The following is a 19,508-nucleotide window of genomic DNA, read 5'->3' on the forward strand; positions in this document are numbered from 1 at the left end:
GGACCTTCGCCCACCCTCCTTGCTGAGTTTGTCCACGTGCTCTCCCTGGCACTCGGCAGCCCATGATGTGCACGTTGTGTGGTGGCACAAGAGACCCAGCAGTGGCTGACCTGCCTCCCCAGGGTGCTCTGACGACCCCAAACCGAATGCAGGTGCTGGGATTTGAAGGCACTTCCAGAGAGGGTAATCCATGAACTGTGTATTTAGTCTGATGAGTCACACTCTGAGTGCCTGTCACACACAAGGGCGGGTCAAAGCCCCGGGCTCTCACCAAGGGCTCTCTCAAGGCAATGGAAGTGCACCTTGTGAGGCACTGACTCCAGGTCCTGGATGAGGCAGGGGAGGGAATGTCTGACAGGACGACAGCTCTCAGCAACCCATGAAGAGCCTCATTAGAGGTGGAGTTGTGTCCATTTGTAATTCTGGTGCAAACAGTGTAAATAAACAAATGATGCTTTGAAAATTTTCAAACTCTGACCACCCTCCAGTACACCAATTTATCTTCCAAAATTAATGCTTTATACAGAAAAAAAAGCTTTTGACATGTATACACTCACACTTATTAGCTTGACACTAACCAGATAATGACCTGCTGTGTAATTAATAATTCTAATGGAATCAAATAGGTACTTTGGTAACTACAGCCTGGAATAAAAGGCATTATTTATTCTACAGACTGTAGTAGTTCGTAAAGGGCTCAGCAGCAATCAGGACATACTGTACTAGACAGAGCAGTGGAGACCCCACCTTAAAACACCTTCCAATGTAAATACATCAGACAGACAGAATTTATTTGCCTCTCACAATAACTCAGCCCTTGACTCACCACAGACCCAGTCCAGCTCAACACAGCTGCGCCTGAACTTCCACAAAAAGTGTCTGACTCCACAGACAAAGGCTGCTCCTTCTTCAGTGGCTTTCCAAGGACCTTTCCTCCCAGTTAGCAGAAGAACCAGCAAGCAGCAGTTCTAAAAGCTTTTTTTAAAAACCCCACATTATTTATTTATACACCTATTTAGACATGCAGTGATTTAAAATCAGCCACTGGACACCATCAGGCACCTGATGTGCTGCATTTATTCCACGTGCTAAGTTCAAGTTTGCATATTTGCAGTCCTCATCTTCTAAACACACTTAGCACCTCAGTACTCCTGGAGGCACATACAGTGTAGGCATGTTGATTAAATCAGTGAATAACATAAACCAGTGCATAATTAAATTGACAGACTCAATTCTCTTTCATTCATGCTCATAACAGTTTCACAGGACAAATAGTTCACATCTAAACTACGCTGATAGAAGACCTAATATACATTCTAATTAGGCCACTTCATTAAATCAAATTGTGTCGCTCAGTACGTCTGTGCAGGTTGCACAGGCTTCCATGTAAACTGCACAAATCATGATAAAATCACAATAAAGCACTTCCAATCATTAGATTCCAAGAAATGTTATCTGAGGGTAAGTCCCATTCTTCCCATTTGGGTTATAAGGAAACTGAGACCTCAGAGAAATCACTTGTGGTACTCACCTCTGAGTCAAATTAAAAGAATTTGGCCTCTCTAGTCCTGGTCTAGAGGACAAAGTTTGATCTAATTAATCAAGTATTACCCATAAAGCAAACAAAGGAGCATGTGTTCCAGCAGAAGCCCCCATCCTTCAGCCCTCTATCACCATCACTGCTGCTCAGCATTGTAGTGGGAACAAACAGAAGCACATAACCTTACAGCTGCTCTATTGTCAAACTGACACGATAGCAGAAGGATTTACAGACATGTTTGCTTGTGATAAAGGTTTGCATGTTCAGAAATGCAAACTCCTCCTCTGCACAGGAGCTACACTCCGCAGAGAAAACTGCTCCCTGAAAGCTGTGCAGAACTCAGGAACACAGTTAGGGTATCTGTCACTATTCAGGTTTGCTGCTTCCCTCCCAAAAATATCAAAAACTGCAGTGAATACACAGCTGCCACCACGTACAGACCACTGTGACAGGTTCGTGTGGCAGCCACACTGAGGGCCTGAGCAGCTCTTCAGAACAGTGCTGTGAAAAAGGAGAACTGGACACATTTACTTAACCTTTGCACAAGAATCAGCATTTGCCTCTCAAAGGCAAATCCTGGCCCCACCGATGCCAGTAAGTGTTTTGCTAATAATGGAGATTGGGTCAGGATTTTAATTCAGATTTTACTTTCAAATTTATTTCAAGAAAGTTGACGGAGGCAGGAAGATTTGCAGCTTTCTGTATCCACAGAACCAGCAGGAAAGCTTTTCTTAAGATCACAGTGCTTTACTTTTTTGGTAGTTTGGGTGCTATGTTGTTTTGGAACCACGTGAAGCTGAAGATGACACCCATCGTCTTTGGGAAAGTCTCATCATAAGCAAACTTCATGGATTCTTCCAAAGGTATTTCCACAACTTCAATCAGCTCTCCTTCCTCGGGCTGGCCACCTCCTCCACTGGTTCTCATCTGGTCTGTTACTTCTGCATAAAACAGTGTCTGCCTAGAACCTGTCACACCAACGCCAGACCTGGAAAAAAGAGGAGAGGAAACTCTGTTTTAGATAAAAAGAAGGCAGCAAGGATGGAAACCTGGGTCCTTAACATGTGTCACTAAACAACATCAAAATGCATGTCCTTACTCTCTGCTAATGTCAATTAGAACCTCTATTTGCAATTCTGTTAAGACAGAAATTGATTGCAGCTTTCATGCAGAAATACCAACACTTCTGAATCCAGTTGCATATAAAATGGATATGCCTTCAAATGTATTCTACAAGTTTGGAAAAATGTGAGTTTGGAAGAAAATAAAAAAAAAACAATTTTGTATTGGTGAACTGTTGTTCTACATATACTGAAGTCAAGAGAAGTTTTTTCAGCTGACCTCAGGGAGAGCAGAACTGCAGGATGACTCACAGAGATGCACAAACAACAGGATGAAGCTCCTCCAGAGTATCTGTGTGCTATCGTGCTACATTTGTTTGCTTGTTTTTACACAAATATTTAGATTTTTTACTCTTAAGAAGATTATGTCCATTCACAGCTGGAGTCCTCCGCTCATGGACTGCATAGGTACAAGGGCAGAAAGGCAGTCTGAGACTCTATCCTTTCTGAACTTTAGCCTTGACCCAAATGGACCACTGTAAGCACGCACATAGCCCAAGTAATTCAGTCTCCCTGCTAAATTTGCTTCAGTGGATTTAGTTGAGGATATTTTAGATTATGTAGTCTTTCTTCAGCTAGACTGCTTGCTGTGTATTATACTTCTTATTTGTTAATCCTCCATTTCCTTAGGACTATTTAATTTAGGTATTATTAAATAAGGGATAAGAACATAATCCACTCATTTAGTCCTTCCAAGAAAATATTCACATTATAATCACAACTTCTTCATTTCACATGATTACCAGCAACTTTTCACATTAAATCTGGATCCAAAGTTCACTGAAACTATGAATGAGGTGTTAGGACAAGCTGAAAAATTAGCTTCCATATTATTACACATAGAGAGGATTCTATGATCTGTAGCAGTGTTATGATCTTAAGAGCATATATCCAGACTTACCCAACCATTAGTCAACTAAATCTTTCAGTTAATCCAGCACACATCACACCCCACAGCAGGAATTAATCATTTGTCTCTCAATTTTCTAAGAACACTGGAAATTATTTTGTTTGGAGCATTAATAGTCACTATTGAAGTTGGTTTATTGCATCAATATACACTCGTTTTGGGGTTTTTTTTAATACTGAGTAGGGAGCAAACCAGTGAATTTATTTCCTAAAATTACTTTCAATACATTCTGTAACATTGGACAAGAGGTTTTAGCCCTTCAGGATCATTCCTGAATATCTGAGAAGAGAAACTTAGTCATCTTTGGCACTTCCAGGAACTCTGAAGGTTGCTATGGGACTTCTTTCATTCTGAGCTCATCATTTTATTCCAATGCCAGTGGTGGGATTTTTGATACATGTTTCAAACAAGTAAATGTGACCTCCTAGGATACAGCAGCAGGTGAGATGTCTCTGCCACTTTACCAAACCACATGATCTCCTTCCTCAGTCAATCTGATTCCATATTTACTTTCCCTAAGGACCTCTCTCCTGCAGCCACTGTCCTTGGTATTTGTGCACTATTCTGACAACCATCAGAGATGGTTTGCCAACAAAAGATCCATCCAGGGCTGACCACTGACCCATGTGCTGCCTGCTCCTCACTATCACAGCTACAACCACTGGAAGGAACCTCCCTGAGAGAATGTATTTGTGATGGAATTTGTGATTGTTCATTTTTTGTTGCCTCTTTTCCTTCTTTTCTTGTGTGAGAAGGTAGAGAGGCTTTTTATTTGTGTAATCAACCAGAGATCCAGATCTGTTTTTCTCTATATACAGTGATTACTCATTATTCTTTTTTTTTCTACAAGAATTGCATTTTTAGTAATTAAATAAACATAGGAAACCTGGAGTTCAGAGATTGTTTTTTGGTACTTCATAGTAAGAATAAAAACCACATGTTGATATATACTGTAAAATTTTCAAGACAAAGAATGCAGCTTGGTGGTCTCCACAGGTACCATAAAACACACAGAACTGAGCATAATATATTTTATGTTCTGTTATTTCTGATGAGTGTCAAGTCTGAGCTTCATCTAGGGCATCCCATCTGGAGAATGAAAATGATCCTAAATTGAGTACTTCCATGTCCACTTAATATTAAATAAAGGTTATATACAAAAACATAGAGACTTTTTTTAAGAAGCCCTTCTATGAGAATGTTCTGGCTTGATTATTTACAGCATAATCACCTTCTATACCACCTGTGACCATTTACTTATGAAATAGCTGCAGCTGTGGAAATCACAGGAGTTCACCTTCTATACATTTTTTCTTTAAAGTAAATGGAAACTGCTTCCCCAGGTGCTACACTGTAAGATTCAGGTTCTTGCCACCACAGCTCAAATAGCAGGGAGTGATTTCCATATGCTGTTATTTCATTGTATTTATTCACATGATACTTGTATTAAATCAGTGTTTCTCTTCTTATGAACTAAATACATCAAGAGCAGCTACTACCCTGAATATACTTTAAAAGATGAAAGCCCTGGACATCAATGTCTTTCCTTTGTTATGATGTCCAAAGTTACGACATTTCTTCACGAATATATGTTGCATATAATTTCCAACAGAAATCAACAGGAGAATTGTAACAATATACATTCAAAGGATGACGTAGCCACATGACCATTTTTTCTTACTTGATTATCTAACTTATCTTCCTCTGGTGCAACTCTGCCATAAGGTATTAATTAAAAACTAATAAAAACTTCCAAATGAGCTATAAATAAAATCAAAGAATGCTGGTATTTATACTCATGTCATTCTATCCTACTCTTTCCTCCCAAAACCAGCAAATCTAACATTTCTAACACTACTTAGAATCCCTTCACTATTTAGATGGTGACTTTGCAAACTGTTCCATGACATTATTTATAAACATATTCACTGCTTTTATTTATTGTCTAACTAAATTCCCTCAAGGGAGTCACAGCTCCTCCTAATTTGATGACACTAAACTGGGAGGAGCTGTCGACTCCCTTGAGGGCAGAGAGAACTCAACAAATCAGAGATGAGCTATCACCAACTGTATGAAGTTTAACAAGGGCAAGTGCTGGATTCTGCACCTGGGATGGGGCAACCCTGGCTGTATGTACAGACTGGGGAACGAGGGGCTGGAGAGAAACCCTGAGGAAAGGGACGTGGGGGGTCCTGGTCGATGGCAACCTGATTATGAGTCAGCAGTGCCCTGGCAGCCAGGAGGGCCAACCGTGTCCTGGGGGCATCAGGAAAAGCATCACCAGCTGGTCGAGGGAGGGGATTGTCCCACTCTGCTCTGCACTGGTGCAGCCTCACCTTGAATATTGTGTGCAGGTTTGGGCACCACAATATACAAAAGATATTAAACCGTTAGAGAGCGTCCAAAGGAGGGCAGTGAAGATGGTGAAGAGTCTGGAGGGGAAGCCGTGTGAGGAGCAGCTGAGGTCAATTGGTTTGTTCAGCCTGGAGGAGACTGAGGAGAGACCTCTTTGGGGTCTTCCACATCCTCATGAGGGGAGTGGAGGAGCAGGCACTGATTCCTTCTCTTTGGCGACTAGCGACAAGACCCAAGGAAACAGCATGAAACTGAATCAGGGGAAATATAGGTTGGATATCAGAAAAAGATTATTCACCCCAAGGGTGGTTGGGCACTGGAACAGGCTCCCCAGGGCAGTGGTCACAGCATCAAGCCTGACAGAGTTCAGGAAGTGTCTGGAGAACACTCTCAGGCACATGGTGTGACTCTTGGGATGTCCTGTGCAGGGCCAGGAGCTGCACTTGATGATTCTTGTGGGTTCCTTCCAATCCAGTGTATTCCATGATTCTGATTCTAAAAGTCCATTTCAGTGGTTTCAGAAAGAAGTTGAAAGATGCAGAAATATACTTGAATCCATAAAGGAGGCATATTTCTTACCGTTTTTTACTTGGTATTTCTTTCTATGGATGCTCTGTCTTACACTGCCAGTTCATAATTTTTGCATAGATCCACATGGAATGCCCTTTACTAAATTAAATATTCTCCAATGTTCCTTACTGCTGTCTTTGACGACATTTCCAGGCTCCTAATGTATCCTGCTTGTCCTTAGAAAATTGCCCAAAAATCAATGCTATTCACATTTCATCTGTATTAGTACCTTTGGTTTTTACAGAAATCAAAAGTTAGGTTTGTTGTTTTGAAGCTCTTCTGGTTGGAGCAATAAACTATTTTAAGACACACCCTTGGAAAACATCATACATTTCAGGTGATTTTGGATACTGGGGCAGAGGTGGAAGAGAGCAGAGAGGGAGAAAGTGGGTCTGACTGGTAAATAGGCTACAGGCACTATGATGTTTGCGCTGTGCTTTCAGGTTTATCTGCCACTATGAACTTCCTATGCTTTTGCACAACTACTTGCACTTTTTGAATATGATGTTTAAGGAATTTTGTTGTGCCTTTAATCATGCTTATATTCCTTTTTCTGCTACCATCTTCCCTGTCACAAGTCTGTGGCATATGCTTTTCCTTACCCCAGTATTTCACACTACAAATAAAATGCTTTTGCCGTGGTCTGAAATGAGTCACCTATTAACAGATTACAGCTGTATTCATTAGCTCTGCATCTGTGGAAATCACAGGGGTCAGCACACCCGAACTGCAAGGGATGAGTTTCACCCTGGGAAAACCACCTTCCTGATAAAGGTGCCTTCCCAGGACAAGAGAGGCTTGGCTTGGGGGAGGGTGAGCAGGGTCTGAACTCACAGCACCAGCCCGTGGTGAGAGTTTGGGCTTCAGTGTCAGTCTGAAGTTTAGCACTGCACTGCCCAAACCCAGCACGTCGTAGCTCATACTGACCCAGACCTACTAAGCCTGGCTTGACCTAGCTGGTTGTTCCAGATGTATTTTGATGTGTCTGTACAGTGCTTGGCTCCAATTTACCCCTGTGGGACAAATGCAAATGGTCTATACAAAACACAGCTCTGTTTTCCTCCTCTCTTTATCGTGAGGATCAGTTTCCTCTGAAGTTTATAGTTCCAATTAACAGCTACATGGCTGACAAATATCTTTGTCAAATCATTAGGGCTTAAGCTCACAAGCCCTGTAACTTCAACAGAGAGATTTTTTTAAAACCAAAAGTCTATTAGCACTGAACTTTCAGCACTGCTTCAGACAGTTTGGAACCTTCATTACCTTCGACAACAGCAAGTCTAGGAATGTAAGCATGTCAAAGTAAGGATACCAAAGTGGTATGGTTTTCATCACAACAGTAACTTAAATATAAGGTTAACACATCAAAACAAGATTGTATGCTGCCTTCCCATGTTTCATTTTAAATAAAACACTCAAACACTGAGATTAAATCATGCAATGGCTTTCAAAACCCTGGGCAACACACTTGAAGGCAACACCACACCAGAGAAGGACTTTCTGCAGGATGGCTGTGAAGTGCTTCTCCTCACCTCCTGCCCAGGGGTGGGACTGGCTGGCAGCACGAGGCTGGAATTAGAGTATTTCTATCTACTTCCTTCTTAGTGCAGGGAAAACACAAGAGACAGATTGTCACTCCAACCTGTTTTTGAAACACGGCGGTAGCAGCTACCACAAAGCCTTTGTTTAGCTCTTCCCTTTTATCAAATGCATGAGGAAATACACAGCACATTAAACTGAGCTCACAAAATGGGGCTTTTCACTTATCATATCTGAGTTCATAAGCATAAAGATACAGTACACACATTTTTTATCTCAAGTGAGTAACAGTTTCTTATTGCTTATAAAATAAAGGCTCAGCCGTGCCTAAAAGCCACAAGTGAGACTGAGTCCATGTCATATGTTTGTCAACACTCAGTAACAGTGAAGTTCCTTCTTCAAACCAAGTGTGTGCACACATGTGCACGTTTGTCAGCAGGGTCAAAATTCAAAGCAAGTATTTCAGATTAGCTCTGCCTTTTTTTCATGTCTGGATGCTCAAACCTATGCCAACCATCTATTGCATTCGTAATTACCACATTCATAAATATCACATTTTTAATTTGAAGGAAGAAGCGTGTACGAGAAAAGAAACAATATTTTATGCTCTACTCCTCTGCTGCAACATGGGGAACAAATGATTGACTTATCCTTGTGAAGACTTATTAGCTTAACTCAGACTTCTGACAGACAGCAATTAAAAGCTAAATGTCTCATAATTTCTTAATATTTAACAAATACAAATTCTATAAACAATCAACACTCCTATCAGCTGAGAAATAAATTTTTTTTGTTTTAATCTGACATAGTTAAAGTGTAGACTTCTGAATGCAATATATACTTTTACAAGATTTAAGCCATCTGAATGCAAAATTTGGGTATATAGTGAATACATAATTCATGTTTACAAATAAATGTGACACAAATCTCTGTTATTCATGATCCATTTAGGCATGCAATATGTAAACTGATGATCAGTGACATGCAGCTCCTATTGTCACTTCTTAGGACCTTTGTACAGTTCTGACATTATAAGCAGCAGGTGCAGGGAAAAAAGCATAGAGGTAATTAACATAAAATTATATTACATTATGCCATCACCCAACAGGTGTACTAGCAGGTGATCTTTCTAATTATAATGCACTCCAACATTTTCAGGGCTATTATTCCTTCTACATAAAAACCTGTGAATACAAACCATTTTTACCTCATTGCACAGAGGGTAATAGCCATGGCACAGTAATTGGAACATCCAATATTAATTCTCTGAATGCTCTTCTTTGTTGTACACTTTTGGAAAAAAATCAAATGTAGGAAGATATAGTTAGGCCTTTAAACTGATTTCTTTGCAGCAGGGCTGATAACCTACAGTTCCTGTTGTATCCGGTTCATAGCCAAGAGTTTTTTACAACCTCTGGGAGAACATAAAGAATGAAGGAAAAGGAAGTTGAACCAGAAGCTCTGGTTCAACTTCATCCTGATGATCTGAGGTGCCATTTATGTCCAATTAATTTTATAACTATTCTTCAAGAAAACCAACATTTTCAACAACTAAAAGAAAATACTCTGCAATGGCAATAATAACATCTTTAATAACAACGAAAACCCAACACATTTCCCTGTCCCTGTCTTGTAAGGAAACAAGTCTCAAAGAAGATGGCTGGAAGTACTTCAACCTAGGAAACTAACCCACAGTTGAATTTCACATGGATTCAATATGAAAGCTGCTGGGATCCCATGACAGATAGAAAATTTGTTATATATGATATATGAGTAAGTCCAAAGTAAGTAATTCACTTACAGAATTTTGCACTTGGGAAAGAACCCCAAAACCTTGAGGGAAGTTCACAGATTTCTTTCAGAGCTTTTAAAAATGGACAGTTCAACTGACAACCTTCAACCTTCATGAAGCCTCAGTTTATAATTACAATACCACAGAACTGGCATCACTTTATTATTGAGCTAAGTGGTTTTTTTACACCACTCACCACTGCCATCTATGCTATTTTTGACTGATGCCATACCTACAGTTGACAAGAACTCAGGACACCAGTAGCCACCGGAACTTTCAGGAAGCCTCCAAAAGTGGATTAGCTGCTGCCAGCATAGAAAACAAACTTTGTGAAATATCAAAATAAGGTTACTTACTGAATACCAAGCACAAAAGTAGCAATTTGTGTAGTGGTGATGAAAGAGGAAACTCACCAAACAGGCTGCAAACAATACAGGTTTTTTTCAGAATCATCCCTGCCTCTGTCTACACAGCAACATGAACCCCCTGCATTTAAATTCATCTTCTGTCTGGTATTTTTCTATAATAGGAGCAGATATTTCTGATTTTCAAAGTGTGATTCCTCTGTCCTCCTCCAGTCAAGTCCCTCTTAATATGTTTGTCTTTCTTGTTACCTCCCCCAATCCAGCCTCCTTCATTCACCCACACCATACTGTCCTCCTGCTGCTGGAACAACTTGTTCCAAAGATTCTTACTCAACTGGCATCAATTCCCCAACTCCTGGCTTCTTTCCTGATTCCTCATTGATTCCACAGCTACTCTGTGGATCATTCAAGGTACTTGGGTCTGAGATCTGCTTAATTCAGTGCCTGACTTCCATCTGATGAGCATTATGTCATAGGGGCTTTGACAGGGCTTAATAATGGGGTCCAGTGGGTCACTTGCATGTGCCAGTATTGTGGCCAAACTTTTCCTGTTAGCTGAGAAACATAAAAAAAAAAAAATTCCCCAAAACCACTGCTACAGGCCCTGATAATACATGAGGAAAACCCCTGCTATCTTCAGATGACTCCAGTCTGTACTGCTCCCACTGCTTGAGAACAGGGCAAAGTTCTGTTGAATACAGTCCAAGTACTTTCCTCATTTCCTTACAGAGAATTCTTCTCCAACACAAAGTACTTTCCCCAGGTCCATTTAGTTCTCAGCCCATGGTTTTTCTCTACATTGTTCCTTCATCTCTTCTTCCTCTTTTTCCACTCTAGGATTTTCTATTCCATTTTTACCCATAGTCTAAGTTCTCCCTATGCATTGTCTGTGCCCTCCCCTTCTTAGTTCATCAGCCACAGAACCATATTGACTTCCCCAGCCAAAACCATTTCTCCCTTTACATTTGATGTGTCTTCTGCTTTCCATGTCCTTCTGTCAGGTCTAGATCAACTCCTGCTTTTATTCTAGGCAGGCAACTTCCTTCTCATAACCATGATTGCAGAAAGGGGTGTCATCAGGAATAGCAGACAGCTCCTTGCTTTCAGACCAAATGCTGTGATGACACAGAAACTCTTGTTTGTATGAAGCCTTTTCACTGTGCACACAATTAGGAGTTTTTATCTACAAAAATTTAATAGACTTCACTCAGTAATTATTAATCACAGTTATCTAAATATTTTAATGTGGTTTTATTTGTGTCAGGAAAGGACCAACAGTTAAGAGATTTATCAGGAACAGATCAACTGCAATCAAACATCAGCTACGGGTCTTGTTGATGGGGCAGCAACACAAACAACACAACTTCAGTTTACTGGGGCTTTGAACCCTGTCTAATGTGACAAGTTCATTAAGAAGTTAGGAGATAATGATATACTTAGAAATTGAAGAAACTGTGAAATACGTGCAAAGCTAGTAGGAAAATGGTACTCATAGAATGGATATCACTGTCAGATTGGAAATAAAATTAAACAGAATTCCACTGAGGACCATCCTTTATTCAACATAATTCAATATTTTACCTTTGAGATAGCAAAGCTGAGACAGATTATGTAGAAGAAGCTAGAGATGAATATTAGAATTCAAAATTGTCCCGACAACTTGGAGAAATGGTCTGAAAAAAATTGTAAGCAATTCAGTAAAGGCAAGTTCAGGGCTGCGTGTTCAGGCAGCAATAAGGAATGGCACAACTATGGACAGGAGATGAATGACAATGCAGTACCACAGAATCAGAGAATATTCTGAGCTGGAAGGGTCCCACAGTGATTATCGAGTACAACTCTTAGTTTTGAGATAGGGGAGGCACTGTGGATGATGAATATGTCAACAGTGTAATGCCTCTGCAAAAAAGGCAAACAACATACCACAGTGTATAAAGTATAAAGAAAATTATTCTTAAGACCAGGGAGATAATGCTTCCAGTCTATCCAGGAAAGCCCCCACTAAAGTACTGTGCTCCACTTTGGGCACTAAGTTCTTAAGAAATACGTGGACTAGATGGAGAGAAGGCAGAGGACAGCAGAAGGAATGATCAGGTATCTAGAAAACATGATCTAGACAGAAAGCTTAAATCAACTAAGACAGCTTTGCAAAGGCAAAAATAAAATAAAGAAGAGATACATTCTAACAAATAGGTGAAAGGTGAAGGAATACTTAATGTCCACTGGAAACAGAGTAGTAAGTCTTGCACTTTAAGTAAAGAAAGGAAAATTTAGGCAAGACATGAGGAAAAAATTTGTCATAGTACAGATAGATAAGACACTTCAGACAGAATGCCAAAAGTTTCCAAGAGAGGCCATGGAATGATTAGATTTTTAGAGGAAGCACAGATGCACATTTGTCACAATGGATGTCAATCCAGCTGAGCCTGAGTTTTGGAAGAGGAGCAGTCTAGATGAGAGCCCCCCCCAAAATTCCTTCCAATTCTGTTTTCTAAGACTTTTCTCTGACCCAATGCACTGGATCAATAAATAAGGCAGAGCAACTATTACACGGATCGGTGGAATGGCAGATAAGAGCAGAAGGACATGATGAACTGTAATTCTAATGGCATGCACATGCATTACTGTAATGCTTTATGCCAGTGCTTTGTATTGACAGTCACAGCAAGAAACAGCAGCATAAACCATTTGGAAAAACCTGCTACACTTGGAAATGGTCCAGGAATTCTTATATGTAATACAGCCATTACAGAAAAAATGTCCTTAGCAGACCATAAGTGAACCAATTACTTCCTGTCTTTGCATCAAGGATCAGAAAAATTCTCCAATCCTTGACTGAAGGAAGAAGAACAGGACACTCCTAACAGGAAGACATTTAGAACAAAATTCTAATGCAGAGCATGGGAAGTCAAACAAAAGAAATGGTAAAATACCATCTTTGAGGCTTCAACCTTTCACATTAATCTAAAAAAGTAAATACTCTACAGGCCCTTCTGACTTCAGCATGGATCTCCATGGGCAGAAAGCTGTGTCCACATAGACAATGGAGGATTAAGAGCCCCTTGCATGGGTCTCAACAAAGAAAACTCTAATTGTATACACTCTTCACAAGTCAGTGCAATTAAAAAAAAAAAGGCGACTGAAAGAACAACCACCTGTAACATACAAAGACATTTATCAACACCAAAACATACAGAGTTTTAGATACATATAAATCATTAATATTGAGTCAAACTTATAAACTCAAGAGACAACCTCCTACAGCTACGGAAATTATATTCTACTTTTCCTGTTTTGCATTTGTATGCACATATATACATACATATACATATGTATATATCTGCATGCTACAGCCTGTCAGTGTCACCCAAGCTATGAAATTCTATAGACAGCTTTTGCTCATAAATCTAGAAGACACTTTTTCTTTCAGTAGAACAAACCCTTAATCTGGTTTCAATGAGTTGTAAAAGACAGCTCCTGTGATTCACCCCCTCCCCTCAACAGAAGCACTGCTTGTTAATCCAGCAGGAAATAACATTTGCCAGGATTGACAGCTGTGGATTTGTATTCAATTCCCAAATTAAAAACCAATGACAGGGCCTAGTTCAATGGAGATGTCAAGCAAAATAAAGAAAGTAAAAAACCTGCTGCTTTCTCTGTAAAATACAAACATACACACATTTTGGATAACAATACTAAAAGCTGGGAATGAGATATAATAGGATTAAAGCCGTGTGCAAAGTTTCTCTTGAGGGGTTTTTTCTCCCCCCAACCAACTCACATTTTGTATTTTTCCACTTACATATTAAAATTTCCTCTTAATCCTAATAAATGTTTTAAAACATGTTAAAAAACCTATTTCAATAACTATTTGAAACCTTGCAAAAATATAATGTAAAATTTTCACAGTCAAATCAGCAAAATCTTCATATATAACAGTAACTACTGTCCAATTAAAATAAAGTTTAATTACAAACCAAATACTATGAAGAGATCTAATGGCACAGTTCTCATGCTTCTGCAAAGTCATGTTAAAGGTTAATCAGAGAGCATCTTAGGCAGTTTTACTGTTAATCAGAATAATAAGAATCAGAGATGGAAAACACCAGATATGGTAAAGACGGATTGTTTTCTAGTGCTGTAACAAACTGATTTGAGGAGCCAAATGCAACTTTTCCCACTCCTAACAGTCTTTGGAACAAGTCACAATAGTATGATTCTTCCTGTGAATTCAATCCCATAATTATGAGTTTATAATTCCTTAAGTCTCTGTGAATACTCCTCTCACTTGCTGAAAATTACACCTTTCATGTACTTTCAGACGTCCACGTTCCTCCAACACACTGCTTAAATAAGGGAAGAGGGAACATTCAGGACACTGCAGCAATCTGTGAAACAATGAAACGCAGAGGGTTTTAACTTTTTACTGCTGTTTACCTATAAGAAGTGATCCTCCTCAGGTCTGCAGTGGAAATGTGATAGCCACACTCTTCCAGGACTTCCTCACATGCAATTTCTTCTAAAGAAAGGTCTGGTTTGTCCACAATGCCAGCACAGAGTTCATAGGTCACTCCAACCACAGCAGGTAAGGGATCCTCCAGGCAAGAGAACTTCTCCTTGTCCTGATTTTGAAAGACTTGAGGATGATGCCTTTCTACTTCGCACATATAAACAGCTTAAAAAAAAAAACAACAAAACACAAAAGAAAAAGAAACAAGGGGGGAGTATATTAGTTTATTCATATTAAATAGAAAAAAGGGTGGTACACAAATTTTGCCTGGAAATTTATAACCATAAGAGCACTTGAGAGTAACAAGGAATTCAGCTGTGTTATCTATTAAAATAATGACACACTGAAACTGGAATTTTAAAGAACAAAGGTTCTCTTGCCATGTTTGTAAAATTCTTCTTTAAACTGTATCTGTGCTTACATCATCTGGAATGGATTCATGAACACCTTAAAATAAATAAAAATTGAAAAAGGAAGCTAGTTCATCCAAGAAATCCAAGTGCCAGAAGTGCCATACAGCTTCCATTTGTTGGGCAATGTGGATATCAGGATTTAATTTAAACTATGCAGTTATTTCACAGAAAAGTTGGGTTGCACATTAAATACCATGTGCACAATGATGAGTCTTTCAGTCTGTCAACTCAGCTGTTATTTAGAAAGGATCTGAAAAGCATTTATGTTTGTTTGAAAAAAAAAATTCTCTTTTGAACGTATAGTTCCTTGCACAGATTCCTGTGTGGAGTCTAAAAAAGACTTCTTCAATTTATCTACAAACAGCTGCCACTGTAATGCGCTCCTAAAGAAAGTGCAAATGCCAGATTTTAGTTCTTATTTAAGCAAAACTCTCACTCATGTCAACAGAAATTTTGCCTGAGTGAGAACTGCAGGGCTGGATGTCAACACTGACAATTCATTATAACTTTAACTTACAGGTATAAGCCCACTTGTTTCTTCTTTGAAATTTCCTTATGTCTATCCCCTTGCTTTTCATGAAAAGTTACCACGAGGCTGTTATAAACCACCCTGAATAAAACTATTTTAAAGTTTGAGACTATTTTTATTCCATTAAAATATTTTACATGCATATTTCACATACGCATAACATGGTTTTCAAGTGAGTTTACCTTTTATTTCCCATTCTATATCTCACAGAACTGGTATATAAGAACTCAAGTTTAGTTGACAACTTTTTGTCCTTCCAGGTACTGGATTTGGCTTGCTATTTCTTAAAACAAGGTCTATAGAGAAATGAAGTTGCTTAACAGTAAAGTACCACAGTAACTTCTTAAGCCCCTGGTCTCTGAGGCAGAGTCTACACTCCAGAAATCAGTGCCTGGGCTCCTTCTGCAATGCACATTTTGACACCTCAGAAATGAAGAATACCAAGATCAACACTTGAAAGGGAGATGTCCAGATCAGTCCACTGCCCAAAACCTAATCTTTCTCCAGAAGTTAGAACTTTGAAAGCTGCTTGTCTTAGGGACATCCAGGCCTTTCAATCAAACAAGTAAGGACAGGAGCCTCCATTTCCACTTGAAAAACATGACTAGAGCTCAATTTTCTTTTTAAAATGCAGCAGTGAGCCAGAAAAGAAAAAATATTCCCTGCCAGCTCTAAGGGACAGATCCCTGAAGGGTGTCTATTGTCATTACTCCAAAAATTTCTAAAAGCTATGACAATTACCATAAATGACAACCACGTCTAAGATTTCTCTGAGAGGAGCCAAATCCTCTCAAAGTTTTATTTCTATTTTAGTATTGATGTATCCATACAAGAAAATAAAAAAAGGAACAACACATGCATCCCATTAAAAGCCCTGGGCATCAAAACAGGATGCAGGTAAGAGTGTAGAGTACAGAAATATGAAACTGTGACTGAACTAACCCTCTATTATAAGTCTGTTGTATCCCTGAAACCCATCCTGTCATTCCATCAGGCACCTGCCATTCCCCTTCTCCCTCAGCACAGCTGGGATCCACGTAGATCAAAACCTACATTCCCAGAAGGACCTAATCCAGCAGTCCTCTTCAGAGCAAAGTCCTGAGATATGGCAACACTTAAAGCCCAGTAACAGCTTTTCTCTGAAGATAAGGAAGAAAAGAAGCAGTACCAGCCACTTCTATGAGAGTCCAAATATTAGAGCATTCACCAAGGAGTCTGATTACGAAATTAATATCACCTGGCTCGCAAAGATTCAAACTCAGTTTGTCTCTCATAGATAAGCAAAGCCTAGAAAACCAAGCTGCCTGCTTGGGAACAGAGAGTTTCCCATACCTCTACTGAAGGTGTAAAATGGACTGCACAAGTGATGCACTGGGTAATAAAGAGTTTGGAGAGCAGAAATCACAAGAAAGAGCTCAGCTCCCAGCACAGTCACCCATCCACCAGCCCTGTGCCAGATTGCTCTCTTGTCTTCCAATGGCTTGTGCTCCTCGGGTAGAAACTGCCACTTTGTCATCACCACCCTCCACGGTCAGATGGACACATGCCATGAGCAGCAGCAGCATGAACTCCCAAGCTGTGCCAGGAGAGGTTCAAGTTGGACATCAGGGAGAATTACTTCATTACATTATTTAGTGCTATGGTTTAGTTGATAAGGTGGTGTTCAGTCAAAGGTTAGACTTGATGATCTCGGAGGTCTTTTCCAACCTTACTGACTCCGTGATTCTATGACTCAAACAACTATCTGGCCCTTGTTAAACATATTGATTAATTACCCTGGAGCTACTCAGCTGTAAAAAGTCTCAGAGTGGGAACTCCAGTAGAACTGATGCATTTGCCTTCCTTTCTGCAAGCTGGGACAAAGGATAGATGGCTCAACCAAACAGATAAGATCACAACTGTTATTCAAAGCAGCCTTGTTAGGTGACTTATACAAGGACTTGTTTGCTATCCAAGAGGAAGAACAGTACAGACTGAGGACTTAGTGGAGTTTGGCTGACTTGGGAATGTATGCTAGCTCCTCTCTAAATTTCTGATTTCTCTTTGATAGCACCAGTGGTTTGCACCTCCTGAAATGGAACATGGCTTATTATTCAAATCTTTGATACCATTTATTTTAAGCCAATAGAAAACCAAACATCACAACCCACTGAAAGGGCATTATACTTACAGTGAAAAAAAACAGGGCACGTGTTCATAGGTGCTACCCCCGCCCTTCCCTGGAACATATAATTTTATTATACTGGAAAATGTGTGGTCAATTGACTACTTAAATAAGCATTGCCCAAGACCTTTGCCAATCAGTCACAAGTAAGGAACTGATATGGAAACAACTGCCATATGCATGTAACTTTCTTCTCTCTGCTCCACCCAGATGTGTGATTTCATGATCATTCAAGATGATCTAAGCCCAGAGCACACTGAAAAATATGGTCTTGCCTCACTGTGTGCTCCTGCCACCCCTCAAGTCAGCATGAATTAACTCCCTCAGGCCAGTCAGGTGAGCTGCCTAGTCCTCAAAACTTTCTGTTTGCAGCCATATAGGACCTGTGGTGTCACTGCATAAGGGAATGGGGTGGGAATGTACAAGCAAGGAGGGATGACTGCCTTTACAAGCAGCACAGACATCAGTGGGAAAACTTGACCACAACACCACAGCCCAAGGAAAGGCCAGCACATGTCACCCAGCACACGTGCAGGGGCCGTGCCTGGTGAGCGAGCGGCAGCTGTTCGCTCACAAGCAAGGAGCTGTTGCCTTCGTGGTGGGACCCTGGTAGGATCCAGCAATGAGAAAAGCACCAGCCTTTGTTTTTGCTTTGTGGAACAGGCACCAAGGCAGACAATAACCATGGAATGGAAATATAATTATAATTACAGGGATGTGAGTAATGTCAGGGCATGGCTGTGATCACTGAACTGCTATAGGGCGTCTGACTGGCCACTGTCCCTAAGGGCAGGTTTCTGAGCAGCTCCAGCCTCTGGAATGGTTTAACTCCAGGGACAGTCCAGTTTTTTGAGGCTGATTTGACACTTCCATACAGATAATGTAATGAATTTTTTCTGCTGACATTTTGCTGCTTAGTACGCATATATATGTATATATATATATATGCACATGCACGAAGGTTTCTGCCTAAGATTGCCTCGAAGAGAGCAACAACTGCAGGAGCCATTTTATTTGGCTGGCAAATAAAAGACATTATTGATAAACAAATAAACAAACACTTTCTGACAGTCAATTAGCACTTCCTGAGACGCATGCACTGCCAGTGCAACAGTGCTGCACAGCACTGGAGAGGCTGCCCATCGCTGACAGTGAGAAAGGGCAGCATGACACTACCCTCGAAAGTTTCCTCTAAAGTCTACCATGAACAGTCTTGAAACGGTCTCTTAGCAACAGTCAGTGAAATATCTTGTGATTTCTTTTAATTAACATGCAGAGAATATGCATTTCCTTTAAATTCCAGAAAGTAAATATTACTTTGAATGAAAATAACTGATATAAAGACTCAGAAAAAAAAGTATATTAACCTAAATGCATAATAACAACTGGTAAAATGAAGCTGTACACATACTGATGAAAAATCATACAGTCCTGAATTTCCCTCATTTTAAATTCCCAAGTATACACTGCACAGTAAGACAGTAAAAAAGAGGAATATTTAAGACAAAATTAAAAAAAAAAAAAACAACACACCAGCTTCTGCACAGAAGCTGCCTACTAAATACTAGATAGGTCAAGAAGGAACTTCAAATTAAAGCAATTTCTTGCATCGTCATTGTAGAGCTGTTTGTTATTTCATCCAAAAGAGTTCAATAACCAGCCCAAAAGCAGAATGTAAGGATACCCTGATCACTTGTTTC

At 39.9% G+C, this 19,508-nt stretch overlaps 1 protein-coding gene and 1 pseudogene across 2 annotated transcripts in view; both read right to left on the reverse strand.

Annotated features, from left to right (window-relative positions):
- Window positions 1–976: 976 nt before the first annotated feature.
- The window catches only part of NUDT14 (nudix hydrolase 14), a 59,909-nt gene continuing 41,377 nt past the window's right edge, over window positions 977–19,508 (reverse strand). For both annotated transcript variants that reach the window (XM_027674138.1, XM_027674140.1), the window contains exons 4-5: window positions 14,630–14,867; window positions 977–2,528 (exon numbers count right to left, since the gene is read on the reverse strand). In XM_027674138.1, the coding sequence (XP_027529939.1) occupies window positions 2,288–2,528; window positions 14,630–14,867 (479 nt within the window). In that variant the 3' untranslated portion in view covers window positions 977–2,287. The remainder of the gene's footprint in view (window positions 2,529–14,629; window positions 14,868–19,508) is intronic.
- Window positions 7,170–7,295, reverse strand: LOC113963313 (annotated as a pseudogene).

The sequence above is a fragment of the Neopelma chrysocephalum genome, unplaced genomic scaffold, assembly GCF_003984885.1.
Source record: "Neopelma chrysocephalum unplaced genomic scaffold, ASM398488v2 Primary Assembly neopelma1_24, whole genome shotgun sequence".
Taxonomy (NCBI): Eukaryota; Metazoa; Chordata; class Aves; order Passeriformes; family Pipridae; genus Neopelma; species Neopelma chrysocephalum.